The following is a 13,596-nucleotide window of genomic DNA, read 5'->3' as shown; positions in this document are numbered from 1 at the left end:
ACTTCAGCTTGCTGAAGACATCGGTGACCATCTGGTCCAGGACAGCACTGAGGCTGAGGTGGTCCTGGAGGCAGATCCCCTCTGACATGGCATTGACCAGCTGATCCCTGACCCCGCTCTTCTGCACCACGGCCGGGCACAGGCTGTGTGCCGTGTCCAGCACCGCCTGCATGATGGCCTGCAGTGTGGGGAACAAAGGGGTAAGTTTTGGTGCCTTTCTATCTGGATTCACGTGGTTTCCAGGAGGCACCATCTCCCTTATCCTTGGGCCAAGGCTGATGAGTATCCCGTGCTGCCCACCTGGATCTCCCGGCCGCAGGTCTGCGACGCTTCCTCCGTGAGACACTCCAGCTTGTGCTGCAGTTTGCCGTTCTGGTATGGGGTGTTTCCAGCTTCATACAGGAGGGGTAGGATCTGCCATGGGAAGAGAGGTGGTACAGATCATCCTGTGCCACCTCATCTTCGCTTCCTGTCCTTCCATGCTCAGCCAGCGCCTCTGACTGTGCCATGGAACAGCATCACCTGCATCAGCTGGGCACACCCTGAGATCTGGCTTTGCAGGGCCAGGGTAGGGCATCCTAGTCCCTCAAAGTCACTGTGTCCCCCCCAGATGGACCCTCAACTGCTCCCCACCACCCACTGACCCTCCCTCCCCTCCTTAAATTCTATCTCCATCAGATTAAGTACCCAGGGGGCTGCTGAGACAGTTGGGAAAAAGAGAAAGGAGGTGGTTTAAAGAGAAGTAGAGGAGGAGGAGGAGGAAAAGGTGCAATGGGGAGAGAGAAACAGGACCAAGAGGGTCAAACCAGATCTGACAGTGCCCGGAGCTGCCCAGCCAGTGTGGTGGATTTCATCATGGGCTGATGGAGCACTCTCATCACTGGGGTGGGATGAGGGTGCCCCAGGGAGGACAGCCCCTCAGGGATGCAGGGAGGTTTCTCACCAGTGTGGGCACCTCTGGGTTGCAGGGCATGCCCAAGGCTGGAGCAGACACCTCTCCAAAGGAGGGGTGTGCGAGCATGGGATGCAAAAGATGGGGTGCACTTGTAACCTCTGCCTTCCCTGGGGGGCTCACACAGCTGAGTGCCTTTGGGGCGAGGGGACTGAGAATGTTTTGACCCTGGCTCTAGAAGGGGATTCAGAAATGCTCAGCTGTTCTCCAGCGTCTGCAGATGCTCAGTGATGTGCATCTGTTGCATCGACATCCTGGCGTTCCCTGACTGCTGGTTAATGATGTCATTAACTGATCAATGCCCTGCTTCGATCCCGAGCCGAGGGGGTGAGCGGAGGGGGTTTCCCGTGCGGGGCACTCACGCTGACGGACAGGTTGGCGTTCCTGATGGCCTCCTCCGCACAGGCGATGTCCGCCTCCACCTCCCTGCCCCGGCAGGTGCTGAGGATGTCGACGTGCTTCTGCACGCTCAGGCAGATCTCATTCACCATCTGGAGCACGGAGAGGCTGCGTCATGTGCCGGCGCCAGAGCGGCACTGCCAGTTCCCTTCCCTGCCGCGGCGCTCCCGGGGAAGACAGTGCCCGGTGGGGGCACTGGCAGGCTACAGCCCCCCAGAGCAACCCTGCCCAATAACCAGGGGTGCCACGTGGCAGGGACTTGCTTGCAAGAGTGCCCAGACTGCTGGGAACACTCTGCATGGGGTGGCGTAGCAGCAAGTTATCTCAGCACTGCATATGCATGAAATGCACGGACGCAGCCAGGAGGGTTCCTTGGAGATCAGCTGTCTGCCCAGCCCACCACAGAACCGTGGAAGGATTTGGGTTGGAAGGGATCTTAAAGGCCATTTAGTTGCAACCCCACTGCCATGGGCAGGAGTATCTTCCACTAGACCAAGGTTGCTCCAAGCCCCATCCAACCTGGCCTGGGACACTTCCAGGGATGGGGCATCTCCCGCCTCTCCAGGCAACCTGTTCCATCCCTCTAATCTGCTCTGCCCTCCACTCAGGAAAGGCGAAAAGGGGGTCGTGCTGCTTGCAAGAGCTCATTCTAGCAAGGCAGGGCCATCCAACCTGTTCAGAGGAGGTGGTGAGGATGCCCTGCTGCAGCCGGAAGGTCTGGGCCGGCAGCGTCTGCCGCAGCTGGTTCCTGGTCAGGCAGGACTGGAGCTGCAGAGGCAAGGGGCCATGAGCAGTGTGGGTGGCACCCAGCCCTGCAGCCCTCGGGACACGTCCCCTCACCTTGTGCACAGCCTGCTCCGTTCTCTCGGGGTGGCTGCGATAGGCCTGCGCCACGTCGCTCATCGGCAGCGGCATCGACTTGAGGGTGTAATTCCTGTGAGGCAGCGTGGAGTGAGCGGGTGCTGCTGGACCCAGGGAGGCAGCAACCACCCACCCAGGCTCTCCATGCACCCCTCTTCCTTCAGACCTCCAGAGAACCTGCCCAGCCAAGCACCAGGCCTGAAGGTGGACAACTTTTGCCCACCTTCCGTGGGCGAGGAGGAGAGGAGCATCACATCAGCACCACCAGCAGATCCCTCCCATGCCTGCTGGGGGCTCCGTGGGTGACATGAGGCTGTGCTGGTTGCTCAGGGAGACCCTGGGGTTGATAATGAAGGTGCCATCATGGAACAGGGGCAGGTTGGTTTGCTGGCTGCAAGGCCAGAGCTGTGGACTAACTCCCTTGGGACGTGTATGCAACTGTGTGATGGCTTTACTGCTTCCAGGGGACAAGAGGCCCTGGGGACAGGTGACAGAGGCTCTTTTGCATGGCAGTAGCAAGCCAGGAGGACCAAGAAGCTCCTTCCTTACCTCTCCAAAGCTTGAGCCACCTCCAGGAGCCCGTGGGCAGTGGTGTTGTTCCTGTCCCACACCACGGTCCTGCAAAGAGAAGGACATGGGGGAGCCCTGCTGCACCCACACAGCCCTGAGGTGGGTGCCAGCAGCAGTGAGCCCAGGGCTGACCCCAGGCACAAAGAAAGCCTGAAAACAAGGTTAAAAACTGTGAACTTAAATTTTCAAAACCCAAAGTTGGACTTTGCAAGCAGCTGTAAATTAGGCAGGAGGGAGTGAAAGGCTGGGAGGACAGAGTCAGGTATCATCCTGCTGGCAGGGGCAGATGTCCCCCAGAGGAACAGCCCTGGGTCATGACACCCTTCCCTGCCCCCTGCAGACACCCCTGCCTTGGTTTTGTGGGCACAATGCGGTGAAAAAACGGCATTTTAGGAACCGATGGCAGAGTGTGTGGGAGGGCAGTGACTGCAAAGGTCTGTCTGCAGCACACCAGGCTGTGCTGGAGCCTGGCAAAGAGCTGGCAAGGGTCGGGGCAGGGACTGAGCTGCTCTTTTGGCCTTCACATGTTCCCCACCAGCACTTCCAGTGACTGCCACGAGCACAGCACACAGGCACAGGGTCTGACCATGCACCAGGAATGGTCCAGGGCCACATCCACGGTCACCAGGAGCCGTGACGAGCCTGCTCTGATGGCACCACCATCCTCCCAGGGCGGGAAGGGCACCCCCAGGGTGACATAGACCTGCCACTACCTGAGCCTGGTGTTGATCTGCAGGGCCTTGGCGAGCATCTTGGCCCCCGTGTCCCCCATGGCGTTGCCGCTGATGTCCAGGGCGGTGAGGCTGGTGTTGCTGCCCAGGGCGCTCAGCAGCACGTTGGTCCCCAGTTTGAGGCGCGATTCAGCCACAGAGAGCGACTGGAGAGGCTGGGAAGGGGACAAGGAGGGGGAGAGGTGGCCAGGGCACGTGTCAAGGTGCAGCCTCCCTCCCTGTCCAGAAGCCTCTGGGCTGCTGCTGTTTTTGGAGACACCAAGTGATGCTGCACCCCAAGAAACAGGAGGGCAGTGGGTGCTTAAGCAACAGCCTGGATTTAGCTCAGATGCCTGGCAGGCAGTGAGGAGAAAAGAGGGATATTTTTTTTGGAAAGCTGGGCTGCATCCAGGTTACACCAAGTGTCTCCTCCCTGCCTTCAGCCAGACACAGGCTCCAGCTTTCCCAGATGAATGGGAACAGCTCCCACTTCTCTGTCTGAGCATCTGCTTCAGACCGAGGAAAATAAAAGCAGAAGGGTTTGAATGGCAGTGGGAGGGAGGGAGGTTTGCTCCCAGCCTGAGCCAGGAGGGATCTGGATGGCACCCTGGTATGGAGGCTGCACGGTGGTGGCAGAGGGTGACCAGGAGCACAGATGGGATGGTTGGGGTGGCTGAGGGCAAGCTGGACTTACACAGTCCTCCTCCTGGGTGAGCTGGACGATGCGGTGCAGGACATCCAACAGTCCTTCCCTGCAGGAGAAGCAAGGGAGGGGTTTACATGTGCACCCCAGGGACACAGAGGCAGCCAGCAGAGCTCCATCCTCCCTCCCACTCTTGCCTGATGCCACAACCCATCCCTGGGACTGCACTAATTGCTGGCATTGTCCCCCCACAGCCCCTGGCTCCATGTTGGGTTGGAGCAGCCAGGATGGGCAGGCAATTCCTACCGACCCCTGGGCTTTCCATGGGGAGAGAGAGTCGGGGTGGGTGCACGGTGCCAGGATGGCTCCTGACCTGGGTGCTGCAGCTTTGCACTTACTTGGATTTGATGTTGAAGTTCTTCCCCAGAGAGACGTGCCTGATGGACTTGCTCCTGCCAATAGAGAGCACCAGGGTCACCATGTCAGGGTCAAAGCCTGCAAGAGATGGGAGACACCCACCAGGATGCTCCAAGCAGTCCACGGAGGTGGCATCAAGGTGGTCCCTCACAGAAGAACTGCAGAGCCACCAAGCTGCCACCGTGGGATGGTGGAGAGATGCTCAGGGAGCTCCTGAGTGTCTCCCTCCCTTCCTGGCTCCCTCAAGGAGACTGAAGACCTGTGCACAGCCCGAGTCCCCGAGGGGTGAGGATCCCCAGGGAAGGAGCACCCACTCTGGGCACTCCTGCTATTTGGGGTGCCGGTGCTGTTCGGAGCCATGGGGGCACTTACGGAGCTGTAGGTGGCACTTACTGTGTGCCATCCCCCAGAGATGTGCCCTCCATCACCCACCCACCACCCTGGGCAGCGTGGGGGGAGTTCTCACACCCTGCAGGCAGCTGCCTGCACTCCCATCCTCGTGGCTGCACCATCCCCAGGGAAATCTGGTGAGATGCAGGAGATGGAGAGACCTTCTCCCAGACTGGGAGAAAGCAACCTACCATTGTCAGACAAGTCCAGGCTGCTGATGGAGCTGGCATCAGGGATGAGATCCTGGATGACCTGGGCCCCAGCTGATCTCAGCTTGGAAGAAACAGCAAGACATCAGTGCAAGGGGAGGCACTGAGCCCTGAAAACAGGATCCTGCCTTGGGGAAGGTCAGACAGGGCACAGACCTCCCCTAACTGCTGCAGTGGGACCCCCTGGCTGGGCTGGTGGCACCCCTGGGTGCTGGCCCCTCACCTCACAGCTGCTAAGGTCCAGGTGCAGGTCACTGATGTGGCTGTTGTCTGCCAGCCCTTGCAGCAAAGCCCTGGAAAAGTCACCAAAGCTCCCGTTGGTGTAAGAAATGGGGGCAGCAGCACACGTTGTGGGGCACCCCAAGGGGCCAGGGAGAGGGGGATGTTGGAGAAGAAATCCTTCCCAGAGCTCTGCCTCCCACAGCTCCATCCACACACCCTCCCCACCGAGTCAGGGTTCTCCTGGGTCATGCTCATCCCAAATCCATTCCCCCTGGGTGGACTCCCAGCCCATCCTCACCTCACCACGTCCGCAGGCAGCTTGGTCCCTGCCAGGGAGACGTGCCTGAGGGCACAGGCCTGGCTGAAAAACTCCTTGATGTCAGGGGAGATGGTTTTCACCCTCCTGAAAAGGACGGGCACAGCGTGGCATCACCTGTCCCCCCCCAGCACCAGCCACCACGGCCCCCCCTGTGCCACCCCGGGGCCCTACCTGTGGGAGTACAGGTTTTTGGAGAGATCCAGGTGGATGAGGCTGTTGTGGCACCCGTGGACCAGGGCTCCAAAGAGCTGCCAGGGTGGGCATGCAGGTTGTGTGGAGGAGGACCCCGAGGTGCTGCTGCCCCTCACACAGCCCAGGGGGGGGGGGGGGACACTGAGGGCAGGGTCTCACTGCCAGGACCCCCTCTGTGGGTACTCACAGCATCCAAAGGGCAGTCCGTGCCAGCCAGGCTGAGGTGGGAGAGGGAGTGGCACTGGCGGAGGAGGCTCTGCAGGTTCTGTGGGCAGAGGGGGCTCAGCAGCCCTGAAATCCCATCCCTGAACCCCCCCACCCACTCAGCAGCCCTGAAATCCCAGCTCCAGCCTGCCTGGTGAGAGGGACCCACTCACTCATGGGATACATCCTGGCTCCAGGTGGCATCTCCCACCCTCCCACAGGGAGATGTAGAGGGGTGTCCCCAGGGCATCCTCAGCTGCTCCTGGGCAGTCAGGGGGGGTCTCAGCCGTGACATTCCCATCCCTGGGGTGCTGGAAAGCTGGGCATGGACCCCCAGGATACCAAAGCCATCCAAGCCACGCTGGGGACGGATCCCAGGCAGTGTCACCCCATCACACCAGGGGTACTCACGCTGATGTCATCCCCAGCCAGGGTGCCGGGGTTTCCAGAGAGGTCCAAGTGCCGGAGGGACAATCCAATGGCTTTGTTATCTGCCAGGGCCTTGCACAACGTGCTCATTCCTGCTCGAATAGAGGGGGAGGGATGGATGGTCGCAGGTTCCCTGCACTGGGGAGAGCTGTGGAAGGGGCATTTCCCCCCTGCTGGGGCAGCAGGACATCACAGCCATGAAGATGCCCTTTCCAAGCTGTACCTTTGGCTGTGAGCATCGTCCTGGCCAAGCTGAGGCTCTGCAGACCCTTGGAACTCTTCTCCAGGTGCCGGCTGAAGGCAGCAATCCCTGATGGAAGAGCAGAGAGCCCTGAACTGCTGTGTCAGCACAGACAGGTGTCCATCTCACCCTGAGCCAGAGCCCCCAGCACAGGGGGCAGCTGCTGGTGAGATCTGGAGTTGAACATCAGTTTTCATGGGTGAAAACTCATCCCAGCCCAGAATTTGGGTACCTCTGTCTTCCAGCTGGTTGCCAGAGAGGTTGATGGTGTGCAGGACAGAGTCGGGGTGGCTGCTGAGAGCCTGGGCCATCCTCTGCACAAAGTCGCTGTGGGGAGAAGGGTCACCCATCTGAGCAAGGTTTGGACACCTCCAGGAGACACAGCCAGCGACCCCATAGCCTTATGGGGACAAGCCCTCAGGTCCTGCCTGGGTGGCAGGGCTGGCTCCATCTGAGGAGCCAAGAACACCTCTGAGGGTGGGTGGTGTTCACCGGCCTTCCAGGCTGTGGGGGTCTCTGCTCCCAGGGAGAGTCCACGGACCTCCCTGCTCCATGCCCAGGGTGCCGAGCCCCTGCTCATCACTGCCTTGCAACACCTTCACTCACGCTTTCAACCCACTGTTTTCCAGCACCAGCTCCTCCAGCGTCACCGATTTGCTGAGCATGTAGAGCAGCTGCTCCGAAATCTCCTGGTTCTGGTAAGGGAGAAGAGAAAGCCCTTCTGGAAACCTGGTCCCCTCTGCTGCTCCCAGCACTGCAGCTGCCCAGGCACTCACCAGCCTGAAGTCCTTGCAGGAGAGCTTGGTGAACCACAGGTTGAAGGACAAGGCAGCGACACTCAGCGCCACATCCCTGCAGGGTGACAGGGAGGAGGGATTTGGGGCCAGGATGAGACAAGGTTGGTCCCAAATGGGTGCCCCAAAGCACCCAACCATGAGTTTGCCCAGGACACCCAACCCTGGGGTGCCCCAAAATGCCCAAACTCAACATGGTGCCCCAACACAGTGCTCAACAGAGCAGGACTGGTCCATGAGTTCAAAGCAACCCACAAACACAGCTTATCTTCCCCAGATTATTCCCCTGGGCGAAACAAAATTACTCAAACCATTTGCATGCTTCTATCTAAACCTCTGGGTTTCAAATTCTTTTTAGTTCTGAGCTCAGACACGGGTTTTGCTCAAGTGGAAACAAGTTTCTTTTTTACTTCCCCGTCCAAAGAAATGTCTAAAACCGCCTCCTTTCTTGGTCAGCTGAACACAGGTCCTCTGCTCCCCAAAACACTCAGCCCAGACTGGTTGTTGCCTCACCCCAGAGCAGAGCCCTTGCTCCATCTTTCTTGGGATGGAGACACAGCTGAGCCCTACAGGGACAACTCCAGGCACAGCCTGACCTCGTGGCCCCACTGTCAGGTTATAACAAGGTTTTAATAAGGTTATAACAGATATCTGGGGTGGCTGGCAGGGAGCAGTGCCAGGTTTCGAGGGGGTGAGTGGCACCAGCTGCTTTGCATAGGGAAACACCTGACAGCCACGAGCTGCAAGCCACAGTGACGTTGGGTTTCCACCCCTGCAAGCAGCTCACGGGCTGATTTAAGAGTTAAAAACGAACAGAGAGGCTGCCTGGACTCGGGGTTGTTGCACCGTGGGACAGGGCTCGTGGTGTTTGGTGCGGGGGAGCATCCTTGGAGCGTGTAAAGTGATCAATGCATCTAACACGAGTGCAGGAGCGTGCTGGGGCACCCCTGGCAGGGACAGGGAGGATGAGGATGAGGGCTGGTGTGGCACAGGGCACGGCTGGGGGACTCACCGGCTCTCCAGGTGGCTGAAGTCCAGCAGGTTGAACTCCCGGCAGTCCTGGCTGTGGTAAATGTTGTCCACGTCCTTCCCAGAAGGATGGACACGTGGATGAGGCTCAGCACCTGGTCCTGGGGATGGCTTGGGTGCCCAGCACTACTGGAGGGAGCTGAGCCCTTGGGGACCCTCTTCTGGGGAGTCCTTTGCCTAAACCCCAAGCCTAAACCCTCCCCTGGTGCTCTGGGGGGCAGGGAACGTGTCCCAGTTTGTGGGGACAGACTGGTGGGTCTTGGAGCAATTTGGCAGGGATTGGTCAGAAGAAGGAATGCACCCCAGGCTGGTGGGAGTGAGGATGTGGGGAGAGGTGGGAGGGGATCAGTGTCCCAGAGGGAGAGGGGTTCTGTTATAGCTGAGTCCCAGCAGGGAGCTCCTCTACTACAGACATTCAGCAAGGTCCCAGATTTTCAGGGGCTCTCTTTAGGTCACAATCTGGGAAACAATCTGGTCCAAGGCATCTGACCCCCACCTGCACTTTGATTCCAGCCCACCGAGGAGCAGGGGGCACCCAAGCCAGGCAAAGCTGCAGTTCCCATCTCGGATACCCCCGAGATGCCTCTGGTCCCTGGGATGTCCCAGCCCCACACTCAAGCCAGGCAAAGCTGCAGTTCCCAGCTCCCCACGAGGCTGCTGTCTGGAGCAGAGGCACCCACAGACATCCTGCTTCCCTGCCCACCCGTGGGCCTGGGGTGGAGCAGCTCACCCACTGGATCTCCTCGCGGAAGGCGAAGCCGTTGTAGTCGCACAGCGCAGCGTAGGTCTCCGAAAAACCCCCTGCAAAGAGAAGGCAGTCCTGGGGGCACACACCTTCCCATGGGAGAGGGCAGGAAACAGGAGAGGGATGGCAGGGACTCCGAAGGATGGTGAGGGCTCCCCCCATTCCCTCCTCAAGGGGGCCAGAGATCTGCTGTCAGCCCAAAAGCGATGGCCCAGCTCAGGGGGCTGTGTTTGGCTTTGCTGGATCCATGTGGATACCAGGCAAGGCACATTGCTATGGTGATGATAGAGGTACCCTGCTCCAAACCAGGCTGCAGGGAAAGCTCTGCAGCCATGCCCTGTGACGGGAGAGGAAGCATCCACAGCTGCAGGTCCTCACAGGTGGATCCTGAGCATCCTCACCCCAGAGCTGTCCTGCTGCTTCCTGAAACCACATCCCATCAAACCTGCTCCTGCCCTAGGGGATGGGCTGGGCTGGTGGAGAGCAGACCCCACTAGCAGGGCTCCAGCTGACTGAAGCCACCACGGTGCCCTGCCAGCAGAGGTGGAAGCTGTCAGCAGAGCTGGGGTTGATGGATGCAGGGCTGGAATGGTCCCCAAAGTGCTCCAGCCCTCCTGGTCCTGTCTAGGGGAGGTTGCAGCAGGACTTACCACAGGGCCCAGGGCTGCTCTGCAGCATTTCCTCCAGCGAGTCCAGGATCTGCTGGATCCTCTCATACAGGCTGGGAGGGGAGTTCTTGAGCAGTGTCCTGGGGAAGGATCACAGGGATGTGTGGTGGTGAGCTGGGAGAAGAGGAACTCCACCACTTCATGCTTAGCTATAACCCTTGTGTGTAGGGAGGCCAGAAATATTCATCCAGAAAGCAGGGTCTGGCCCCTGACCATGTTTTTCCTACTAAAACACACTTGTGAACCCATCCTACGTTTGGGACCTTCTGGTTGAAGGTGTCCCTGCCCGTGGCAGGGGAGTTGGAACTGGATGATCTTCCAACCCAGACCATACCAGGATTCTGTGATCTGCAACTTTTCTGAGCAAAGAGGTTGCTCTGGTACCCACACAAGCACCCCTGAGGAGCAGAAGACCCTTACCCAAGGGATGAGTCTGGAAAGACCTTCTTAAGTGACATGGTGACATGGATAACAACTTGCTCCAAATCATCCAGGGACATGAACCGGAAGGCGTAAGATGCTGCATCTGTTTCTATGACAACCTGCGGGGTCCAAAGGATGAGAGATGCCTGAGCAAGCTGGCAGCACAGAGCGTCCCAGAGCCCCCAGACACGACGGTGACAGCCATCAGCTCCTCAGTGCCAACCCAGCCAGAGCAGCGTGAGCGCAGGGAAGGCTGTGAGCACCAGGAATTCAGGATAAAACACCTTCAACAGACTGTAACGTGCAAGAATAAGGCATAAACCTCCCCAAAATTCAAGCTAAGCTGGTGCAGAGGGGTGAGAACAGCCTTGCCTCCGCCTGCAGCAGCTGCAGCTGGAGGATGGAGGTTTCCTCCCTGAATTTATCTAATCGGGTTTTGAGGCTTTTTTAGCTTTTGGTTCCTACCAGGAATTAAAAAAAAAAAAAAAAAAATCCCATGGCAACACGCTCCCTGATTTAATTACACGCTGATTGAGGCGTGGGAGCAAGATGACAATTATCCACTGGCATCAGGCGAGGACGGCGCTTCCGCCGGTGCCCGGGGCTGCGGAGGCAGGAGAGCGTGGGTCTGCCTGCACATTAACAACCCCTGGGCTCTCCATAACCCAGTCAGATGTCTCACCCCCCTCCACCCCGAGGTTTCAACCCTCAGCACCCCTCAGTCTCTGCCCAGGTCCTTTAGTTCTCTCCCGGGGCTCAGCCACGCAGCCTCCCGAGCTGCAGCAACCCTGTTTGGAGGCTGAGGCCACTGTCACTGGTGATGTTTTAGCAAGCAAGAGCCAGACAGGAGGTTAACAAGGACCAGACAGGAGGTTAACAAGGACCATAGCCCTGTTCCAGCCAACACATCCAAGCCTGGGCACCCCGTTCCTCTCTCCCATGGTTCCCATGGCTGCATCTGCCCTGAGTGCCTGCCTCTCTCTCTAAGAGGATTAACTGGGTTTAAAACACCGTCCTGCTAAATTTGTCTTCACCTTGGTAAGCCAGCAGCCATTTGTCACCTTGTCCCTGCTGAGCACGGCCAGGTGCTGTTTGCAGCTGCTGGAGGAGGAGAGGGGCAGGCACCCACCCAGCACCCCTGGGTGCCTCCCTGCACCTCCAGCCCCGAGGGTGAGTCCCCCAGTGAGGCCATAAGAGGATTTATTTTCAGGTGGAAAAGAGAAAAATACCCTGTGGAGCTTCTCAGGGATCATCACTGGTGACCCTCGATGTGCAACGAGGAACCAGAACACCCCCAGACCCTGTGGTGGGCTCGAGACCAGGGTTTCCCAGGGGGGAAGGTGGGCACAAGTTTGGGGGTTGCCTGGGTTGGTTTTGCCCTGGATGTTGGTGCCACTCACCACACTGGGCTCTTGGACTGTCATCTCCCTCACCTCCAGGAAGCTGAAGCTGCTGTGAACCTGTGGGCGAGAAGAGCAGGATCAGCCCCAGCGCTGATGGAGAAGGGGGACCCAAGGGTGCCCCCCAGCCCCCACCTTTCCCCACACCTCAAACAGTGCCTGGCCCTGCCCCCAGCCTTCACCAGCCCCTGAACCAGACCCCTCCTCATCCTGCTCCTGAGAGCTCCCCAGACCCAGGTGACCCCGAGGTCACTCACCCCAGTGCCCCAAGCCCCCTCAGGGCTGTACCACCCCACACTCACCCTCACCGGCAGCACCACCGGCAGCACGTACGCTCTCCAGGGCGTCAGCACCTAGGCAGGGGGACATTGCTGTGGCAAGGGACAGTGGTGACCTGGGAGCCACCTCTGCCCCTCACTGCAGCCATCAAACAGCTGCCTGGGGAAGCCAGGACAGCGGGAACCAGGCAGGACTCTGCACGTACCAAGACGAAGTCGTCATACTTGGACTTCACCTGCAGCTGGACACTCAGCACCAGGAGCACCTTCTTTGTCCCCAGGAAGGTGTTGATGCCCTCTGAAAAGACCAATGCCCACGTGAAATGAGGTGGCTGAAGTCACCTTGGTTCTCTTCCACACGCCCTGCTGCCCTTGGGGACACTGTCCCTGCATGCCCACCTGAATATACTCCGCTCCATCCACACCTGAAATCACACCCTGGTTGCTCTCATCTAAACCACGCACTTCACCAGCTGTGGGTCTCATTTGCTACTTGAATGATGCACCCACTTCCCCATCACCTGCCACAGCCTTGGCTGAGCACAGGGCTTTGGGGTCGTTGGCTCACACTGCCCTCGCTCACTGGGAGCTGGCACTGAGTGACAAGAGGGTCCTCGTTTCTCTCCTTTCCTTCCCAAATTTACCAGTGAGGAGCCAATGGGCACCCCAAGTCCTTCCTCCCCACTGAGCAGCCAGGGTGGTCTCGTGTACCAACCTCCCCATGTCCACAGACCAGTCTCTCCCACAGTTACTGGCCCAGTGTGGGCGTTGCTCCTGCCTTGAGCGTCACCTCCCCACCTGTCCTGATTCCTGCCTCCCCCAGGGAGAAACAGGACCAGAACCACAGCTGTCCATTGACATGCAAAGCAAACCAGGCTTCCACAACACCCCCAACGCCTGTGGTGCAGAGGTTTGAGCCAGGTGTCCCCACAGACCCACCCTGGCAGCGCTGGGACCTGAGGCTGCAGGGACGTGGTGACCCAGCTCCTTCCCACCCTGCTTCAAGCCTCAGTGGGGCTGATGAGGCTGAAGGACCCTTGGCTTTTCAATCAGATGAGAGAAGTCTGGGAGCAGTGGTACTTCAGCCTGGGCTGCAGGCTGTGCCTCCCCAGGGAGCTGCTGGGGACCCCCAAGACAGAGAGAGAACCCAAGCCCATGGGAGTGAGGAGCACCAAAAGCTGTACCCACAAACCAGGCAGCCTGAGCCGTGCAGAACCCCATCCTTGAGGAGACAGGTTATCTGGGGATGCTTTTGGTCCAAGCTGCATCCTCAGGCATGTGAGTTTTTGGGGGATAAGAGCATCCCACAGACACCTCTTGGACCCCCCTGAACCTCAGCTGCTGCTGCTGAGGAACCCGAAAGTGGCCCTGCCAACCCCAGCACAGCAAACTGGGGCTGAGCAGGCCCCGTGCTGGCGCCTTCCATGTGGCACGGATGCCCCGGCGGCGGGCGATGCTTACCTTGCAGCTCCGCGGGGATCCCTCCGGGGGACGCAGCCAT

At 59.1% G+C, this 13,596-nt stretch overlaps 1 protein-coding gene across 1 annotated transcript in view; it reads right to left on the bottom strand.

Annotated features, from left to right (window-relative positions):
• CARMIL2 (capping protein regulator and myosin 1 linker 2) overlaps positions 1–13,596 on the bottom strand; it is a 22,177-nt gene extending 8,581 nt beyond the window's left edge. The window contains 27 exon segments of the mRNA XM_050311399.1: positions 3–178; positions 301–414; positions 1,315–1,443; positions 2,024–2,119; positions 2,192–2,285; positions 2,762–2,830; positions 3,496–3,668; positions 4,187–4,244; positions 4,534–4,630; positions 5,134–5,215; positions 5,375–5,444; positions 5,672–5,776; positions 5,864–5,940; positions 6,072–6,149; positions 6,500–6,609; positions 6,741–6,827; positions 6,991–7,085; positions 7,365–7,453; positions 7,535–7,610; positions 8,565–8,638; positions 9,312–9,382; positions 9,977–10,074; positions 10,415–10,563; positions 11,818–11,877; positions 12,120–12,170; positions 12,302–12,393; positions 13,557–13,596. Of these exon segments, the coding sequence (XP_050167356.1) occupies positions 3–178; positions 301–414; positions 1,315–1,443; positions 2,024–2,119; positions 2,192–2,285; positions 2,762–2,830; positions 3,496–3,668; positions 4,187–4,244; positions 4,534–4,630; positions 5,134–5,215; positions 5,375–5,444; positions 5,672–5,776; positions 5,864–5,940; positions 6,072–6,149; positions 6,500–6,609; positions 6,741–6,827; positions 6,991–7,085; positions 7,365–7,453; positions 7,535–7,610; positions 8,565–8,638; positions 9,312–9,382; positions 9,977–10,074; positions 10,415–10,563; positions 11,818–11,877; positions 12,120–12,170; positions 12,302–12,393; positions 13,557–13,596 (2,510 nt within the window).

The sequence above is a fragment of the Myiozetetes cayanensis genome, unplaced genomic scaffold, assembly GCF_022539395.1.
Source record: "Myiozetetes cayanensis isolate MyiCay16 unplaced genomic scaffold, myiCay2020 scf16, whole genome shotgun sequence".
NCBI lineage: Eukaryota > Metazoa > Chordata > Aves > Passeriformes > Tyrannidae > Myiozetetes > Myiozetetes cayanensis.
Note: the sequence above shows the minus strand (reverse complement) of the source record. Positions and strands in the feature narration are given on the sequence as shown.